Source organism: Jatropha curcas, chromosome 10 (genome assembly GCF_041381405.1).
Source record: "Jatropha curcas cultivar XTBG-Jc1 chromosome 10, XTBG_Jcur_1.0, whole genome shotgun sequence".
Classification (NCBI taxonomy): Eukaryota; Viridiplantae; Streptophyta; class Magnoliopsida; order Malpighiales; family Euphorbiaceae; genus Jatropha; species Jatropha curcas.
This window is the reverse complement of record NC_143160.1, coordinates 5,717,404-5,737,170: the sequence shown is the minus strand read 5'-3', so window position 1 is coordinate 5,737,170 and position 19,767 is coordinate 5,717,404. Positions and strand designations below refer to the sequence as shown.

The window sequence follows — 19,767 nt, the reverse complement described above, 5'->3', positions numbered from 1 at the left end:
TTTTTATTTATGCATAATTGCCACCAAATGTCTATTTTGTAGGTGTTCTTCCAAAATCAACTAAGTTCTTTTTTTTTTTTTTTTCTTTTTTTTTACAATTACGTGTCTCTCGGCTCGGCTTAAAAACTAGTCAAGACACCAATTCTTTTTATACACAAAGCTGATTATATTTTAAATCTTTCATAACCATTACGTTTATCGTGCAATCACTAGCATGGAATATGAGCTAAATTATTTTGGATACAATTAATTAAGTTCAGTTAACCATAATTAGTGAAAAATAACTCCTCTTTTTTTAGGGTAAAAAGTAAAAAGTAAAAAGTACTCAGTGAATGGGTAGGTGAATCTGAAATTGTATGTTTGGTTTACCCAATAATTTATCCGGAATTTTAATTACAAAAAGTAAAGGTAAACAAACATAAATATAATAAAAAATAGGGACCAGGAATGTAAATCATTAAATAATGTTACCCTGCAACGAAAATGACCTCAGAAGCTTCACATCCAAACTCTCTCTCTCTCTCTCTCTCCCTCTCTCCCCAAAAGCTTAACCCTAACCCCGAAATCTCACTGCCATGACCTGAGCTCAAAGCCCAATCCCTCTAAAGCTCCATTATTGATCGAATTAATTAAGGGAAAAAAATAAAAGGACAGAAGCGCAAACGATGCCGTCTCACGGCGATCTGGACCGACAGATCGAGCACCTGATGCAGTGCAAGCCACTACCGGAAGGAGAAGTGAAGACACTATGCGAGCAAGCAAGAGCGGTCTTGGTGGAGGAATGGAATGTTCAGCCCGTGAAATGCCCCGTTACTGTCTGCGGCGATATTCACGGCCAGTTCCACGATCTTGTCGAGCTCTTTCGCATCGGTGGAAAAGCCCCCAACACCAACTACCTTTTCATGGGCGATTATGTTGGTCAGTCTCTAATTCTATACCTCAATTAGCTATAGAATTTGTGTTTTACATTTTCTTGAGCTGGAGCTGAGATTCAATTTTTGTGGAGTTTGTGGATTACAAAGAAAAAATAGTTAATAACCATTTCTGTTGGTTGGTAAACGATGGAAGGCTGAATCCATTTTATTGTGGATTTTAAATCTGAACATTTGGTAAGCTCTTGTAGAGTTTCAAAGTTCCTTTTTTCTTTTTTCTTTTTTTTCTTTTTTTTGCACTTCGTTATTAAATCCCAGTTCACAGATGTTAGAGTATGGTAGGGAACCCACTAATTTGATAGCTAATGTGGCTTGTTTTGAGCAATGAGAATATGATTTAGGTGGCTGCAGCTAGCATATAGCCATATAGCACCAGCACCGCTTAATGGCTATATTGAAGCCTCATTCCACATTTTTAATGATAAATAAAACTAAGAATTGGTGAGCGGTTCCCCCCACTCCTTTTTTTTTTTTTGCAAAAACTGCTATGGATAAACATATCTGATATTAGAATGATAGAAGTGAAATCTCCAATATCGACAAATGTATAATCAGTTCCCTTTATAGTTCTCCAGAAGCATTTGCCTATTTTCAAAAACCTTCAAGTTCCTTTATCTTTTGACTACTTTATATGGAGTAATAGCTTATTTTCTAATATGAGCGTGCACAGGTGAAGTGTTTATTACATTCCTCAAAGCCATTGCAGCTAAACTTCTCTGTCTCTACCTGTGATCATGTTTTCATACTTTGCATATGAAATTTGTTACTGTATTTACTCAGTTTCTTTGTTTTACTATTTTGTAGATCGAGGATATTATTCTGTGGAAACTGTGACTCTTTTAGTGGCACTAAAAGTTCGATATAGGGACAGGATTACAATTCTTAGAGGAAATCATGAGAGTCGTCAAATAACTCAAGTGTAAGAACTCTATTCATTTTAATTTTAAGCTTGCATACCCAGAACTGTGCGCTTGCATGTTTTCTAGTTTTAAGCTTTGTTAAATTAAAGTTGATGATTTTTCATTTTTTTCCGAATTTTTTTTAATTCATTTGTTTAAAATGTGCAAGGGTAGTGAGCCCTGAGTAGCTTCACCCATTCATTTTTTTTTCATAAATATGAGCCATTTTATCAAATTCTTGTGCATATGGCAATGCCAGCCAGAGTGATGCATTGTACTGGTGCCTTTGTAGTTTAATTATTTGGTTATTTTGTCCACAGTTCCTATTGCTAATTTTTTGTTTTCTTTTCAGGTATGGCTTTTATGATGAATGCTTAAGAAAATATGGAAATGCCAACGTCTGGAAATATTTCACTGATCTCTTTGACTATCTACCACTGACAGCCCTAATTGAGAGTCAGGTCAGAATTCTAAAACACTGCCTTGCGTTCCCTAATTATCCCTCTGATCATAACTTCTATCTTTGCGATCTCATGTGATAATTGTCTTTTGCTACCTTGTAGGTCTTCTGCTTACACGGTGGACTCTCTCCATCTTTAGATACATTAGATAATATCCGATCGTTGGATCGTAGACAGGAGGTATTTCTACAGTTATAATGTTAACTTTCTAGCAGTTTTTTTAACATTTCTTGAGCCAGTTTTAATTGTTTACAGAATTTATTATTTGATAAGTTTTCATTGTTATATTTCTGTATCAAGCTGGTTTCCATGATATAATAACTTTGAGAAGGTTAAGAGCCAAAATTGTTTGCACTTGCTATAATTTCTGCATAACCTTTATCTGTTTTTTGGGAGCCACAGTGTTATGCTTCCTATTAGAAGTAAAACAAGCATGCATTTTACCACTGAGATGATTTACGAACATATCCTTTCTTCATCCTTCCCACATTTGAATAATGTTGTTCATCATTTATTATTGCTGGGGATTCTGAAATGTGCTAGTATAGAGAGCATCAGGAGCAAAACCAGATATTTTCATTAAAGGGGGCAAAGTTTTGGACAAGTAAATTAAGGGAGCAAATGGCTAAAGCAATAGCAAAAAAACTATAGGACCTAGGTTCGAACCAGGACCCTGCAAAGTCTATTGCCCCCCTTCTCTTACAAATGACTTCACCACTGACTGGCATGAAGCAAGAGAAATTAAAGTGAGGTCGTAGGAAATTTTTTGATTAAAATAGAGAGAACTAAAATGTGCTGGTGGTACTGCTTAGTGAATGATTAACTAAAGTCAATCTCTGTAGGTTGATATAACTCTGTTATTTTTGGTGTTCCACAGTACAGATGACTAACTGCTATGATTTCTTTATTTGCATTTTCCAATGATTTTTCCTTTCTAATTTTCTGCTTGTGATTTCATGGACGATTAGGTTCCTCATGAAGGTCCAATGTGTGATCTCCTATGGTCTGATCCAGATGACCGATGTGGGTGGGGAATTTCTCCTCGTGGAGCTGGATACACTTTTGGACAAGATATCTCTCAACAGTTCAACCACACCAATGGGCTCACTCTCATTTCTAGAGCTCACCAGCTTGTTATGGAAGGATACAATTGGGCCCAGGTTTGTGGATTTAGGTGAAAATGGAATTATTTTCAAATTCTGGAGTTCTTAGATATTTTTCTTTAAATACAACCCACTTTAAATTTTTGTAGGACAAGAATGTGGTAACAGTTTTTAGTGCACCAAATTACTGTTATCGATGTGGGAATATGGCTGCAATACTTGAGATAGGAGAAAATATGGAGCAGAATTTCCTTCAATTTGATCCGGCGCCTCGTCAGATTGAACCTGACACAACACGCAGAACTCCTGACTATTTTTTGTAATTGTTATGGCATGCCCTCAGTTGGCAATTTTTCTAATTCTCTGTGGTGGTTTTGTAGAGGGGTCTTACAGAATAGAGGATTTTTGGTGTTTACTTGATAAAGGGACAAACCAAAACATTGTCACTGTCATTCTTTTTGCTGGAATTGTTCTATTGCTTTTGCATTCATGTGATTTTATAGGTTTATTTTGTAGGTGGTTTTTGTCTTGTATTTTAGAAAGTGAAAAGGAAACGGCAATAACAAGGTATTCTTTGCCTTATGAATTTGGGTTTGTGGATGAAACAAATGTATGAGAGTGCACATTCAATTTGTATTATCAATGTCGATAAAGGGTGTCCTCATTTATAGCTTCTTTAGTTTCAAGCTTGCTGCTGTTTCATTTTGTATTTTTTTTTTTTTTTTTTCTTTTCAAAAGAAATAAAAAGAAAGTCATTCTAGTTACCTCTCGTCAAGGGACAGTGGATCAAAATTCATGAAAGTCGTTCTCTTGAGTGTAAAAGATGGACATTACAAACACAAGTGTTAGATTTCATCTTACAACAATAACAATTAAGCCTTGGTCTTAAAACTATATCTGCTCTGATCAATATCAATACAAAGCAAAGCCGAAGTTGTAATGTATGTTACCTAAAAATTTCAAATTCACTTAAAATTATAAGTCTAAGTTTTAAAATTTAAAATTTTGCACTAAATACATTTGAATTATTAATTAGGTTCTAAAATGATCAACTCCAACGTTAAAAATTTAACGCTTAAATTTTCAATACCTCATTTTTATATGCTACCTTAGTGAACCTTGATTCCAATCTTCTATATTAAGTTATTAATTAGGTTGTTAAATGTTTGATATACTTGAGAGTTTTAACAAATTAAGCAGTAACAACCTATTGTATTGCCTGCTTTCAGTTTAAAGACCAATTCGATTTTTAGAGACTTAAATTTAAAAGCTTGGTTAATCCCAAACTCTCCTTTTTTTTCTGTCTTGGCACAAACCACAAGTGCATGAGTCAGAAACATAATTCATGCAAAAGAGCATACCAGTTCAAGAAAATCTTTTTAATTAACTGATCAAGAAAAAGAAGAAGAATAAAAATTTAACAAAAAAATTAAAAAAAGAAACAAAAAGGTACACTGCAGGACAATCACTCTGGTAAATAATACAATTATAGTTAAAAGCTATCTAGTATTCTTGGACGGCTACAAGCAAAACTTTGAGAGTTTGCTTATTAACCATGAAGACTCCTTGCCCCTCCTTCCCTACCTTCTCTGACATCACCAATTATCTCCTGTATCTCCTATATATATATATATATATATAATAACAACTCATTTATGCAAAACTGAGTAAATGATGATCTTTATAGCACTGGTATGGCTGCTGGTTCTTTTGTTCTACTCTCTGCCCCATCTTCATACATTGGTTTGCACTAGATGTTATTCTGTAATTGCAACTGCTGGAGTCCTGGAGACATCAATGACTGCCCTATCTTAGTTACTGCTTTGTAGCCTGTTCATCAAGTCAAAATCAAAAATTTCAGTTAATCCATCTCTAAAGTATGTTTCTAAAGACATTAATAGGAATGCTCTTACCTCAACTGTAGAAGGTAGTAAAAGCCAAGAGGTCCATGAAGCTTCAAAGCCAGAAATTCAGTTTCTACCAGCATTTGCAATAGCTGTATATACATCCTAACAAGGAAACAAAAAACTGGCAAAAAGAAGCAGAAATATATTACAAATAGATGTTAACGGGTTCTTAATTGTAGAAGCATTTTGATTTTTAGAGAAAAAAGAAGTTCAAACATTTATGGAAATAAATTACCATGAAAATGTTTTAAGATAATAATTGTGCATTATGATCATCATCGTCTAAAGGCATTGAGATGAAGTGACGAAGCTTCTGAATATTATCACATATCTCTGTCAATAGTTTTTCTCTTTCACTATCATTCTGAATTGTTTGACCAGCAACAACATGCTTTGAGAATTCACCATCTGCTTCAAGAGCCTTCACCCGCTCATGAAGATGTAACAATTCGTCCATTAATTTTCCATCTGGTACTGTCATTTCAGAATACAACTCATCAAATTATGATTTATAAGACAAATAAATATAGAGATAAGACTTTGAGCTAGCAATCTATGATCAAGCATCTGTCTTGAAATGCAGAAGATCAGGATTTCAAAGTGTAGCATTTACCTGTCTCTTCGTCTAGGCAAGCAACGTTGTATGAGCTGGATAGTGGGGAAGGAGCCGCATCATCTGAGAAAATCTGATTTTTCTTATCAAGATTTTTAAACCGACCAAGAGTACATGATCTGCCCCCATGAAAATCTTTGCGTGATTGGTCTAGGATCTCCCCTCCATTCTCATCCCACAAAGAGGAAGACTGGCTGTTATGAAGCATGTTTTCTCCATTAATGTGCCTGTCAATGGAGTTACTATAGGCTATGCCGCCATATTGGGATCTGTCAGTATAGGATGAGAAAGAATGTGAACTCATGTCATGATAATCCTCGTCAACCTCATCTCCAGATCCTTCAAAACCTTCTTCCCTTAAAAGGCCATATCTTTCTCTATATTCATCAAGTTCTGCCTCTAAAACCTTAATATCTTCTTCTCTCTTTGCAAGTAAATCATTTGTAGCTTGTAGAGCTTCTTGATCATACTCTGCCTGTTCTTCCATCATTCTTTGATACTGTAAGGCTTCCATCTGAACTGCTGCCTTCTCTGCCTGCAATCTAGTGATCATGGCCATTGCATTATTGGCTGCAACTGCAGAAGCACTTCTCTCTTCATCTAATTCCATGTATAAAGCCATTAGTGACTTGCGATCCAATCGAACCTGTCCCTTCAAATGATGCAAAATCAAGTCACCTTCAGGTTCATTTGGTGCATTCCCTCCTTCCGTCGACTCTGAAGCAAATTCTGTTTTTTCAAGTGGTGATTTTCTGGGTATCCTATTAGCAAACCTAGGACTGGCAGTAGCTGAATCTGTTAGAGGAATTCCAAAAAACTTGTTCCCTCTAGCAAAAATTGGAGTTCTATCTTCATTCATATCATCAGCTTCTGGCAGCAATGGCAAGGTAGCAGCTTTTACATCTTCCCTAGCTATACGCGCAAAAAAAAACAAAAAAAAAAAAAAAAAAAAAAAAAAAAAAAAAAAAAAAAAAAAATCCACCAAGAACAGTTAGATGCAAAAGTTTCAAGAATTTAATCCAGAGCTTGTTTCCAATTAGCAATTAGTAGTTAGCCAGCCAGTTAGCGAACTGAAGGCTAAATTCTAATGGCTAGAAATGTCAGTTTAAATGTTGGTCATTACCACCTAGCCTTTGAAAGGCCAAATGCTAACAATTAAAAACAAATATTCTTGGATTTGTAAATGTTACTCCAATCATTTTTTTTTTTTTGTCTTGTTTAACCAAAAAGCACTAAACTAGCAGTTCAGAGCTCAAAAGCTGCTTCCAAACCACTTATTCAAAAAGGAGGGAGTAAGGGGCAAGTGAAATTGAGAACTCACATTGCTTACCAAGATGTGAAGCATTTGGACCATCCTCATCTTCATGAAGCTCAGATTCATTATCAGAAAATTTGAGTTCATTATATCTCATATGAGATAATTCTATATTACGATGCTCATCATTTCTCAAATTTGTAAATCTTGGGGAAGGAGTAGGAGCTTGTGAAACCATGCTTGATCCTTTACCCTTGAAATAGGGCTTAATCCTCAATGGCTCTCCACAACAAGAACATCTAAAGAGGGTCTTTTCAGGCTGCTGCAAGGGATCATCTTTTCTTCCACATGGCGATATCAAATGAGGATCTTGTTCATTATCAACAAATAATTCAATGTCTTTATGCAAAATCCCGACAAGAGACTTATATGTATGGCAATCAGATGATTTCTCTGTTGCAAATGAGAGAAGACAACTTTCACACATTTTATTTATATCAGAAAGCTTCTTGTGGTTGTGGCAATACGCCAAACATGATAGGTCCTTCTTGTGAGGTTCACATACAGAATCATTGTAATAAAAATCAGCAGCTTTATGAACCAAAATGTGATCAATTCTTGTGCAGAGCAAACAAGGGATTTTCAATTCAAAGAATCTAGCAAATTCATTGGCAAAAAATGCAAGAAACCCATCAATGAAAAGCACAATTATCAACACCCATTCGAGTGCAGCATAAATCAAGAATAACGGGAACTGTCCCATTTCTTGTTCAACAAAATTTTTAAATGATCTTTTGGCCATTCTATTTTTTTTCTTTTTTCTTTTTCAATAACCCAAACAATTAATCTTTTGGCCTTTTTCCTCTGACTTTTTTGTTGGCTATACTTGGATGGATGATGTATAAAGATCTTAAAAATGAGAAGATAAAAAAGGCTAAAAAGGCTTTGAATTCAACAAATTAGAAGATCATGACCCTGGCCAAGATCATGATCTTGCTCTCTTGGAATGTGTGTGAGAGAGAGGAGGAGGAGGAAGAGCAAGGGAGAGAAACTCAAAGATTATTTACAGTTTTAGGCTTCAAAATTTGGGTGGTCATTTTCTTTTGGCTATTATTGGAGTAGATGTTATGGGTGAATTTGAGGTTTCTCATGCAGACCATGTACCTGAAATAACGGCCTATCAAGCACTTTTCAAGAAAATAACCATTAAAGTCTAAAGACCAAGACCACTAATAGTAATTAATGCATTGCATGATGCCATTGTGGACTAACTTTACACCCACAACCTACAACTTTATTTTGATTTCATTTATAACCCTATACATTATTTAGAATTTTTTTAAAGGGATATACATTATTTAGATTTAGATTTTAGATTTTAGATTTTTGGGAATTACTAATTTTGCCAATTAGTTTTAATCAATTGAATATTTTTGCTGGATTACCTTCGAGAAAAACCATTAAAAATTTAAATAAGGGTAAATTGCAACTTCCTGTTTAAATTTGAAAAACATCTTTGTATTTTGCTTTGGTCCTTTTAAAAAATAACATTTGATTCACTTGTGAAAATATAAGAAAATGTGTATGTTGTCCAATCTCATGGAGGTTATAGTAATTTACCCTAAAAAATTTTTGCAAATTCTGTTGTATCTTCAAATTTCAATTTGAAAAGAAAAAATTGCACCCAACAGAATGCTTCAATATGAATCAGGTCAGTTCCACTGGGCTAATATTTCTTAATGTTAGACAAGGCACTGTGATTGAAAATCCTGAATAAGAACGAACAGTAAGGTTACTCTTTTGTCCTCTTGTAATTTTAAAAATCTTTATAGGAGTTGTTGCATAAAGTAATTCCTGAGCATCAATAATGTTGTATCGATTAGCTTGTGGACAGAGCATTTGTAGACATGTAGGGTGATATGCATCCTTGGACCTGAAAAAAATTCCATTAATTACGTGAGAAAAGACTAGATAAAATATCATTTCAAATCACCAGAATAAAATATAACCACAAAAGGTTGCTTCTCTCCTGTTGTATGAGGACTGTACAGACATGATTGCTCTCTTCCATAGAGATGCAACCAAAAAAAACAAGGCATTTTTGTAAAAAAAAAAACAAAAAAAAAACAAAAAAAAAAACAAAAAAGACCAATCGCCTCGGCAATGCATGCTAAAGCCAATCTGAGAACGCAGCAATCAATGAAGTGACTATCCTATGCATTACATTCAAAAGTGAACAGACATTTTCTTCTTTTTCTTGTTTAAAAGTTCCATGGTACTTCTCATGAAAATGCATAGTTTAAAAAATTTCAAGAACAAAATAATGGTTGACGGGACGGAAAATGTTGACAAACTGAGAGGTGCAACAATGCAAAAAATCGTCAGTGATACCAGGAAAACCAGTGCGGTTTCAAGAACATAGTAATTGAAAGGATTGCTTACCTGCAACAAGCAAGTAGGAATTTGTATAAGCCCCTGCAAAAGAAGATCAACCTTTTCCAGAATGCTAGGTGGAACAGGTGTGATTATGTAGAGCAAACCTTTAAATGTATCAATTCCTCTCACAATTCCTGAGTCAATGTTTGCAGTAAGTAAGACAAGAACACTATGAGTTTAAGTAAGAGCATTATCATTCAACCTATCAGATAGCACAGATAAATGGATTAGCATCATGAATCAATATGTTCACATTAAGCATATTATGACAAATAATATAAAGAGATTGGAGGCAGCAATTTAATATATAATTCATTACAACCATGAAAAAATGGAAGAGAGAATATTTTGAATACAATAGACTGCTGTAATCCATGCAACCAAGTCCATTTCCAGTGGATTTCTCTCATTTATATACAGTCTGACAATATAAATGAGTAAGTTCTCTAGTTTTTGCAAGTTGTCTCATTGGCATGATGTTCTTCAACAGCCCTATCCTGAAACCCTAAAACCCATAATTGGGTGTTCATAATGATGGATGAGAATTTCCTGAGCTTAATTTTGAAGGAGATAGTCCATATTGGGGAACAATATATGGAAAGAATAGATGTTTACATAGCTAATTTGAAATTACATGTCAATAAATTACGCTTATAGTGACCACTACGACAGATTTCCAAGAAATATCAATAACAAGCAACTTTGGAAGTGTATATATCAAAACCTAATAAAATGCCTAGGTGATATCTGGAAAAATGAAAAACATAGTGTACTGAACTTCTGATATGAGTCCGTGCCAGCCTCTATCAATTTGATATTGGACATTTATCAACCAGGTCAAATGACGCCAGCATCACCTCTACACTGATCCCAATTTTGCTTAAACGCCAGTTACTTCTATCCGCAAAATCCAAATATTATAAACAACATTATTAATGATAAAAACGAAAGCAACAAAGGAGAGAAAAAGATGCTATTAATGAAATCAATGATAGTGAAATTTCCAGCCAAAAATGAGCTGCCATCCCCAACACCAACAGAACAGTGACTGAGACCTAAGTCATAAACTAGTTGAGGTTGGCTATATGAATCCTCTGTTACCATGACCAATGCATCAAATTAAATTTCTCTCCAAAATTGTTATTGACGTACATACAGTAAAAGCTAAAAAGTAAATAATCAAAAGATGTGGTGGCAACTCTGCAAAAGTTGAAGAGACCTACCAAGACCAACACACCAAGGTAAATTTTCGAACTGTTCAGAACTAACTGCCAAACCAACAATGCTTGCATTCAAACTGTAGAAGATTTCAGTATCAGGAACCTGGCATAAAATATTTTAACTTTTAATAAAGAAGCCTGGATACTTGAACATTGATACAATGAGTAAAAGTAATATTGCAATAAAATTTTGTACCCCATATTCACTCCAAATATTCTAACAATATAAGATTGGACAGGGAGTGATACATCACACATTGGTGGGGCATAAGCTGAGACATCAGCATAATAGTTCATTTAATACCCTGGACCAACCTGGCAATGAAGATGTCTGATCCTGATACTTTGTATTGGAACTTGATAAGGAGGGTGAGAGGCTAGAGCACCCGCAAGTTCCTTGATTGTTGTGATATTCAAACTACTTGAAAAGCACTGTCTAAAATAAGCCATAATTCGTAAATCTCTCAAAAGGCGTGCATCCTTTTGCACTAGTGTCCTGACAAATAATTAAAATAATAATTAGCTAAAAAAGAAATACACTGAAGTAACATAATCCACCAAAAAGCAACATTTAACAGTAGTACGAAATGAATTTCATTAATGTTGGAATCACACACAATTTTCTATTCAATTTTAGACGAAAGAATAGATCATAGAAAATTATCTAGACTACTTGAGCAGCCTGATCCACAAACTCTTCAAGCAGTCAAACATGCTGTAAATTTCGGTATAACTTTTGTGGTAAAATACTTTTAAGCTTCATTAAAATCAGTTCCTGGATATTAAAGGGGAACACCATATTCCAAATAGCAACAAAGTCCAGCAAAGTTTTAAGCAGCACTTGATAAATCACAAATATTCAAAATGCTAATGGAAGCAAAAGGCAATTACATGTCAGTAGAAGCTAGTGAAGGTGCACACAAATAAAATAATTTGTGTTAAACTTACGATCTGCTAAAGGAGTCTTGACGAATTGAACTGATCTCAATTAGATTAACCTCACCAGGGTCATCATCATCTAACCAGAATGCTCCAGCTGGTAGATTCTTTCTTTCAGAAGACGTGTTTATCTTAACTACATGGGTAGGAGCAATAAATTTCACCATATCCACCAATATATCATAACCAACACCTGGAACATAGAAAATGCTAACACACTAGCACCCTTAATACTGAACTGAAGGAAATTCGTGCCTATGTAACACTTGTGTTACAGAGTAACACAAGAAGTAAGACATGGAAATTGAAAAAAAAAAGCAACATGAAAAAAATATGTACTAAAGCTCACCTTTTACCCAGCCAGGTGTATTCACAACAAGAGGCAATTCGGCCTTTGTAGGGCATTCACCATTATTAAATGCACAGTACTCCTTCCGATAGTAGTCATACAGCATTGATATGTATTTCAGGTACATGGCTGGATCTCTTTTTGAAGAAACATCTCCAAAGAAAAAGCATCTACAAAAATAAAGGACCAAACAGTCACCAATCGCAATATGTTTCATGAATAAGATCTGGTCCAGGTATTAAAAAAAACATCCTACTCAATTTTTAACAGAAGGAAAATTTAGAGTCAACTGCATTGCATCAATTCCGCTTTTTTAGTAAAACTTCAGAAAATTAATAGAAATGCCAAAATCAGAAAAAAAAGATTTGGATTCTCTTAACAACAAATCATTTTAATCCATGGATGCGCATAACAAAAAGACAACAGAACTTAGATCCTAAATGCAAGATCTCCAGTTCTCCATACAACATAAGAGAACTTATAACTTGAAGGAAGATTTGGAAAGCTCATACCTTTCAGGTGTCTTTAGACATGGAATGGTCAAATCTGATTTTAATAACAGAAATAAAAAGGAAAATCCTTGATTAGCAACATAGAGGATAAAAAGAAAAGGAAAAAAGACCTTTTTTTTTTTTTTTTGGAACAGAGATTTGTATAAAGTTTCAAACTTTAATTAATGGATCATAGAGCGAGAAAGATCAGGAAAAAAAAATACCTAAGGTTAGTTTGTCAACCACCGTGAGGGATAAAAAGCCAGGAGTAGTAAACTCAGCCTGCCCAACATCTGTATCCAAATAGCCTACCTTTCTATATCTGCAAATTGTGCAATTCCAACAACTTCATATCATTTACTTAAGGGGGAAAACCTCCCGTAGTTACAGTGAAAGCAATTTAAAACCAAAAGTACACACAGAATAAGTACACGTATCACGTATGAATTTCAAATCGTGGAAACCAAAATTTTAACAAGTAGCACATCAAAACACCAAAGTCAACTCAAGAAATTCATTTAGATGCTGGAGCAACTGTAATTCACATTACAGAAGGCATAATAACCTTCGAGCCAAGTCCATCTTTCTTCCATGAAAGCAAAAACAAAGAAATACAAAGCAGCTTTAATGTACAGATGAACCAAATAGTTGTAAACAGTCAAATTCAATGCAAAACCACGAAGCAAACACCTTAAATACAACAACGCATAACCTTTTAACATTTTAACAGTAATGACAGCAGAGTCAGACTTCCCAACCCAAATTCCAGAATAAGAATATGCTTCAAATACGAACCGAGCAAAAGGGGAAAAAAAAATCGAAAATACTCGCCTCTGGAGTAGATTGTTGAGGAGATAACGAGAAAAGATGGTCTTGCCACAGTTCTTAGCGCCACAGATTAAGGCGACAGGAGGAGGTGAAGTGGTGGAATCATATGCGATGGTGTCTGCGGCCTCAGACCATTCCTCTGGTATGTGTATGCTCGGTGATGGGTCTTCTATTTCTGATATGGAAGCCATAGCCGTCACTTTGTCTCCTGCATACACTTTGGAATTCACCGCTGCTATTTTAGAGACTGAATATATCAATGATTGTATCTGCGTATTTGTATTGATACTGACCTGATTCGCCTGAAGGAGGATGATCACGCTGATTTAGTGACCAGCTTGAACTGTAAATTGGCATTCGGCGCCAATTGGGTGGACCGGGTTCGGAATTCGCATAATTTGGAATCCGCTTGTTTCGGACTGATTCGGAATAATTCGTTTCTATTTGGATTTTTAGGGTTTTGTCAATTCAAAAAACATTGGATAGATTTTGGAATCTTCTTTGTAATTTTTTAACCATTTAAAATATTCATATTTATAGTGGCACCAAATTATTTTTTTTATTTATTTCAGTTTCATCCGATTATACCTTGTTGATTGTATTTCTTTTATTTCAATAGGCGTGCTTCACACGATTTTTTAATTTTTTTATTTTCGAGAGAGAATAAATTTGAAAAGAGAAAACAATTATAAAAACATGATCGATTCAAGAGCAAATAATAGAAGCCATTATTTTTAAAGCTATAAAAGCTATGAAATTTATAAATTATAATAAGAAATAACATCAAAAGTCATTGTGTTTAGGATTGGTAGGAGGTGGGTACCCGCAAAACAAAAAACTATCCGAATCCGTTATTAATTTAAGTACCTAAATCTGTCTCGAATCCCTTAATAAATAAACAAATAATATTCAAACTCGTCCTAAATCCGTTTAGAAATACCCACAACTGCCTAAATCCATTTAAATACCCGTTTAATCACAAATTTATTCAAGCCATGAAACTCAAACCCGCATGAAACCCGAATCCGAACCTAAAGTGCAAAAAAAAAAAAAAAACATAAAAAATACGTTAAAATTCAATTTCAAAACAGTAAAACAACTTAATATGTAATATTCAAAATAATAAAACAAATTAACCTGTAATATTCTCGATCAATCAAAATATTAAAATAGAACAAAAGAATTGAAATTCAAACAAATATCTCAATTCTCAATCAAAGAATTTGACAATCAAACATCTATTAAAATTCAATATCCATAATATCAACCACAAACTAAAAACTAATTAAAATATAATAATACTAAATTATAACAAATTATCATAGAATGAGAACTAAATGAATATAAAACATAATAAAAAGTATGTCAATAAAAAAAATTACTGAAGTAAAAAGTAAAAAATAACACTACAACAAAAACATATTTGCAGAAGGCATAGACATATTTGTCTCATTTTTGCTACCATCTTCACAATCTATACTCTCAAAATGTTGACATTATATCCTACAAAATAAAATCTATGTTTAGATACAATATATTTAAAATATATAACATATTTAAAATAGAAAAAGAAAACCAACAACAATGTAATGTAAAACTAAAAGAAAAGGCAATTTAGAATATCAAATCAACCGAAAGAAAAAGCCATTGTGTAGTATAAGAGAACATCCGAGAGTCATAAAAGGGATAAATTAGAAAGTAATTTTTAATTGATTTTCAATATTATAATCAAATAAATCATTTAAAAAATATTTTTTAAAAATAAATTATTTTCTAAAAACAAATGGAGACTTAATTAAATTAATATAAAGATTAACATTTATTTTAACATTTTGAAATGAGTAGTGGGTTTGACAACCACGAAAATGACTGATATAGAAAGTAATAGACTGTTGGAATATATAAGAAACATTTTCAATAATTTCACTCAAAGCCATAAAAGCATGACTAGAAATAAATTATAATCTACAATTTGCAGAGAAGTGGAATACACTTCATATTGCTAAATCTTGTCACACACAAGAAATGACAAAAACAAACACTTTCAACCACCGCAATCATCTTCTCATTTGGACTAGCGAGTTGTGTAATTAAAAGTAAAATAATTATATATTATTTTAATTTTCAGTCATAAATCATATGAATTAGTTTTTAGAGGTTAATATAGCGTTTTATAAAAAATTAATTCATGTAACATTTAACTTTTAGTGTTTTATAAAAAATTATTCAAATAACTAATTGAAATACCCCGAATTTTTATTTTCAAAGATTTTTCATTTAAATTTAATAAACTGACAGCTTGGAAATGAGTTTAATTAATTAAATGCAAATTAATAATTCGTACACTGATAAACCGAATCAAAAATCAACTGAAAAATCAAAAAAAAAAATCAAATGGAAATCGAGATTTGGGCTGAATCGAACCGAATCAGCCCAAACCTTCTAGAATCCTTTTCATCCTTTTATCTCCAACGCATACTTCACCCTCACCCCTTAGCATTTCTGCACCTCCACTCCACCGACACTGCCACTGCCTCCTCCTCCTCTCTTCTTCTTTCTTTCTTTCTTTTCTGTTTCTTTTTCTTTCCTGCGCCTGCGACTCCACTGCCGGCAGAAGCAGATCGTGCCTCCATCAGCTCGATCGGACTCCGCCGCGCGCCACAGCCATTCTCCTTCGCTCGATCGCTGCTCCTCGCGACCCCGGCCACAGCTCTGCCACCAGATCGCGCAGCGCCACCACTGCAGCTCAACTTCTCCTGCGTCGATCTCAGGTGGTCCAGCCGCTTCCAGTGCGCGTAGCTCCGATCCGGCACGCGTAAATTCCCGATCTAGCGAAATCCAACAAGAAAAAGTATATTTGCGATACTTATAAAGTTTCGGACTGTGAAGACAAAGGCTGGAAGCGCACAATAAGAAAGGCAGTCCTTTTAAGGACAACAAAAACTGTGAGTAGTGTTAGATAACTAGTATCATCCGCCTGCATTCATGCATTCACGGCTAAATGTTATCATGCATTATTTTGTTGAATTGCCATATTATGATGCACTATTTGTTGATATAAAAAAATTATTTGATTACTTGTGCTATGAATGTACTGTGCCTTGTTTGTGTGGAATTGGGATGACGTGGACCACCATGGGTTTGTGAGGACGGTCTGTGATATGGATCCTGAATATGATATGATATGGAATTTGACCGTCGGCCGGGAAAATGGGAGATCGGCGCCCCCGTGTGCACCTGATGATATGGATTATATGGAAAACCACAGGATGGCCTCTTGTTGTTGCGCACCTGATAATCTAGATTTGATTGTAGCCCGCAGGGTGGCCTCCTGTTGTGAGCACTTGATGATCTAGATTGGATGGAGACCACCGAGTTGCCTCCTGTTGGTATAGAAAAGAAAAGAGAGAATGGAAAAACAATGAGAGGACTGGTCAGTGAGGATTAGACCAGTTGGCCGTATGGGGGATCGGCTCCCTGGTGCACATGTATGAGAGGGCGAGCCATGTGTGAGGACGGCTCGTTGGGGTTTTAGGTGGTGCCACTGACTAATTTCCACGTGATGTGATTAAATGAAGGTGATAATAATTGTGATTGCTATTGTATTGTCATTTGTGTGACACTGCATGATCATAAAATTAATCGGTGATCAAATAAAATATTTCAGCATTTGTATGATTGTGTGGGGTGAGAGGGTTATCTAACCCTACTCATTGAGTTTGGCGCTCACCCCTGCCTACCTATTTTTTTCAGGTAATAGAAGAAAGAAAAATCCTATGGAGTTGAATTATAGAAGATTGTTAATGATAAACGAAAAATGATGTAAATGTACAGGTAGAGTTCCGCAATTGTATTATAGTTGGGTTGTAAATGAACTTTATTAGTGATGCATAATTGAAATAAATTATTGGGCCTGTATCCACACTTATGAATAGGAAACGAGGCTTACATAATATAGGCTTACTACGGGCTTCGGGGGCCTTAAGCCCACCCAGGTCCTAGTGCCGGTCCGGTCCATGGAAATGGGTCGTGACAAAGGTGGTATCAGAGCATAAGTTGGGCCTAGGAATCAATTGCGGAACATAGGAAATTAAATAGAGAGCTCCTATGTTGGGATCGGCCGTAACCAACAAAGGAGGTGTAGTCTAGATTGAATTCCATTTGAGTGTCGGTGGACGCATCGTGCACGAGGATGGAAGGAAATCTATATGAAACTTAGGACGGGAACTAAAGGTATATAAATAATAGTATATTATAGAAAGGTCTGGGTAACTGGCGTTTATAAAAATAAATATTGAGTTTTGCTAAATTCCCTCCGTTTATTTTGAAGCAGAAGATCAGTTGGAAATTGGTGTAATGGCCTGATCACCCAATACACCATGATTCGACAAGAGACACTGCTTCGAAAATTATTTGAAATGATTTAGAAAAGAATTCGAAGTTTTAAAGATAATATGAAAGTGAATTTATTTGAACTATGATTTGAGAATAATGTTTTCTTATTTGCTTCTTGGAAATGGTTTTGAAGTTGCAATTAATTGTTTGGTTTTATTGTTTTGTCGGCATGTCAAAAAAAAAAAAAAAAAAAAAATTGTTTGATGTTAGAATTTTAAATTAGTGACAATATTTACATGTTGGATTTATTATCATTTTGTCTATCCCGAGGACTAAATTAGGCCTATAGGAATTAATAATAATAACTTAATATGGAATGGTAAGGAATATGAATTAGAATGAAAAATTAATAGAGATCAAAATTCTAGAAATGTTACTGGTTGGGATTGTCCTCGTGGAGATTGACAACTCATTTTTGTGAAATACCAAAGGGTTTTAGAAAATACAATGGGGATTGATTTTAAAACTTGATGCAAATATTTTTATACTGCGATTGATATTGGTCTTGAAATGAAATAAAAGTAAATGCCAATTTTTATTACAAGAATTTCAAAGTTATGTGTGACTGACATGCCGATATTTTCTTTTAAAAGTGGAAAGGGAAAATTATTTTGAAAGTTTTTAAATAGCCAGTTACCCATAGGATGGTCAACCTAGACTGTAGTTGTCAATTCAGTAGTCAAAATTTTTAAAATAAACGATTAATTTAACAATTCATATCGATGGAATAATGTATATTAGGAATATTAATAAAGGAGAATGTGAAAATTGCTCAAAAACCCTTAGTTAGTAAACTCATTTGATGAAATTCACAAACATAAATGAATTTATTGAAATAGGAAATATAATATCGGTGATACTTGGAGACAAATGCACTAAGAACTGAAGTTAGTGGTACTATACCTCATAGATTGTAAACAAATCAGAACTAGAGGAAAAATGCTATTTAAATTTGAATCTTCGGATAGTTTACTTGATCAAAAGAGAATTATTTAAATTTTAAGAAATCCTTTGGAGTTTATAATAAGGTAAGACTTAACTTGTGACTTGAATTGAAAAATTGGAACTAATGAATTCCTTGTATCTGGCATGACTAATTGGTATTGTGATTATGTATAACTGATGAAAGGAAAATTTCATGAAGAAATTTCCAAGGAAAACTGAACCTATGTGGCTATGGTGATGATTGTTTTGCATTGAATAATATGAATATAATTAGATTTGATTGTGGGATTGGAATATAATTGTGATTTGAGGGGCTACTGGATTAAGATATGATCTTTGGTGGGAATTGGTTTTAACGATGTCATAATGTGTAATCACATGAATTTGATAAAGAGAAGAATAAATCTAGTGAAAAGAAACTAGTGAAATGAACCGTGAGGTGATTGATAAGAATTTTGACATGCCAGCGGAAGGAGGAAAGACCTGAATTAAGTCAAATCTAGATAATCACATCATGTGGCCTTGTGCTAACCTGAGAAACTAGAGTTGGTCAGGTTAAAGGAATAAATTAAAGGAAGTTATAAATACCTTGCTAGACTTAAATAAGAGAAAGATTAACGAACTAAAGACAGGTGAGATAGATAAGTTGATAGTATATTTTAAAACTTTGATGAAAAGTGAAACAATTAGTTTATGTATTATAGATACTAATTAGAGATTTGTTATTATTTCATAATCAAGGCATGAATTGAAGTCTCATATAGAAATGAATAAATTATTTAGTTGACATAGAATTTGACGCCTATTTATTTGATGTAATATTTGGATGGTAAGAAATTTCATTTAAGACTTTTATATTTTGATAGGTATTAGGTAAAATGTAAATAGTTAGGGTAAGTAATAAATGTTAGGATGAAATATTGTTAATGAGATAAATTACTATTAATGATTAATAGTAGATGGAATAATTAAAAAGTATGCTTCAATATTCTTA

General features: G+C 34.1%; 3 protein-coding genes and 1 long non-coding RNA gene across 8 annotated transcripts; 2 read left to right on the top strand and 2 right to left on the bottom strand.

Moving 5' to 3' along the window:
- The first annotated feature begins 482 nt into the window (after positions 1 to 482).
- On the top strand, positions 483 to 4,074 carry LOC105640463 (serine/threonine-protein phosphatase PP2A catalytic subunit). The gene is made up of 6 exons (XM_012224778.4): positions 483 to 918; positions 1,737 to 1,851; positions 2,184 to 2,292; positions 2,395 to 2,472; positions 3,261 to 3,452; positions 3,545 to 4,074. The coding sequence occupies exons 1-6, from the start codon at positions 666 to 668 to the stop codon at positions 3,716 to 3,718; spliced, it is 921 nt and encodes a 306-aa protein (XP_012080168.1). The 5' UTR covers positions 483 to 665; the 3' UTR covers positions 3,719 to 4,074.
- Positions 4,075 to 4,759: 685 nt separating this feature from the next.
- On the bottom strand, positions 4,760 to 8,373 carry LOC105640462 (myosin-binding protein, putative (Protein of unknown function, DUF593)). 2 transcript variants are annotated; one of them, XM_020681976.3, is made up of 5 exons: positions 7,246 to 8,373; positions 5,916 to 6,827; positions 5,538 to 5,776; positions 5,309 to 5,423; positions 4,760 to 5,225 (listed from the first exon to the last, which is right to left on the bottom strand). In XM_020681976.3, exons 1-3 carry the CDS (start codon positions 7,970 to 7,972, stop codon positions 5,550 to 5,552), a joined length of 1,866 nt encoding a protein of 621 aa, XP_020537635.1. In that variant the 5' UTR covers positions 7,973 to 8,373; the 3' UTR covers positions 4,760 to 5,225; positions 5,309 to 5,423; positions 5,538 to 5,549. The 2 variants fall into 2 exon arrangements, with proteins under 2 accessions (XP_020537635.1, XP_012080167.1); XM_012224777.4 differs by having other exon boundaries at positions 7,237 to 8,370.
- A 493-nt stretch (positions 8,374 to 8,866) lies between these two features.
- Positions 8,867 to 13,912, bottom strand: LOC105640460 (Pre-mRNA cleavage complex II protein family). 4 transcript variants are annotated; one of them, XM_012224774.3, is made up of 10 exons: positions 13,727 to 13,912; positions 13,437 to 13,650; positions 12,830 to 12,927; positions 12,627 to 12,660; positions 12,115 to 12,284; positions 11,775 to 11,958; positions 11,142 to 11,322; positions 10,830 to 10,929; positions 9,613 to 9,740; positions 8,867 to 9,103 (listed from the first exon to the last, which is right to left on the bottom strand). In XM_012224774.3, the coding sequence occupies exons 1-10, from the start codon at positions 13,788 to 13,790 to the stop codon at positions 9,050 to 9,052; spliced, it is 1,227 nt and encodes a 408-aa protein (XP_012080164.1). In that variant the 5' UTR covers positions 13,791 to 13,912; the 3' UTR covers positions 8,867 to 9,049. The 4 variants fall into 4 exon arrangements, with proteins under 4 accessions (XP_012080164.1, XP_012080166.1, XP_012080165.1 ...); XM_012224776.3 differs by having other exon boundaries at positions 11,775 to 11,901; XM_012224775.4 differs by having other exon boundaries at positions 13,437 to 13,641; positions 13,727 to 13,883.
- Positions 13,913 to 15,710: 1,798 nt separating this feature from the next.
- LOC149492967 (uncharacterized) lies at positions 15,711 to 17,351 on the top strand. The gene is made up of 2 exons (XR_016322860.1): positions 15,711 to 16,378; positions 17,187 to 17,351. It is a non-coding gene; the product is annotated as an uncharacterized LOC149492967 (long non-coding RNA).
- Positions 17,352 to 19,767: the final 2,416 nt, after the last annotated feature.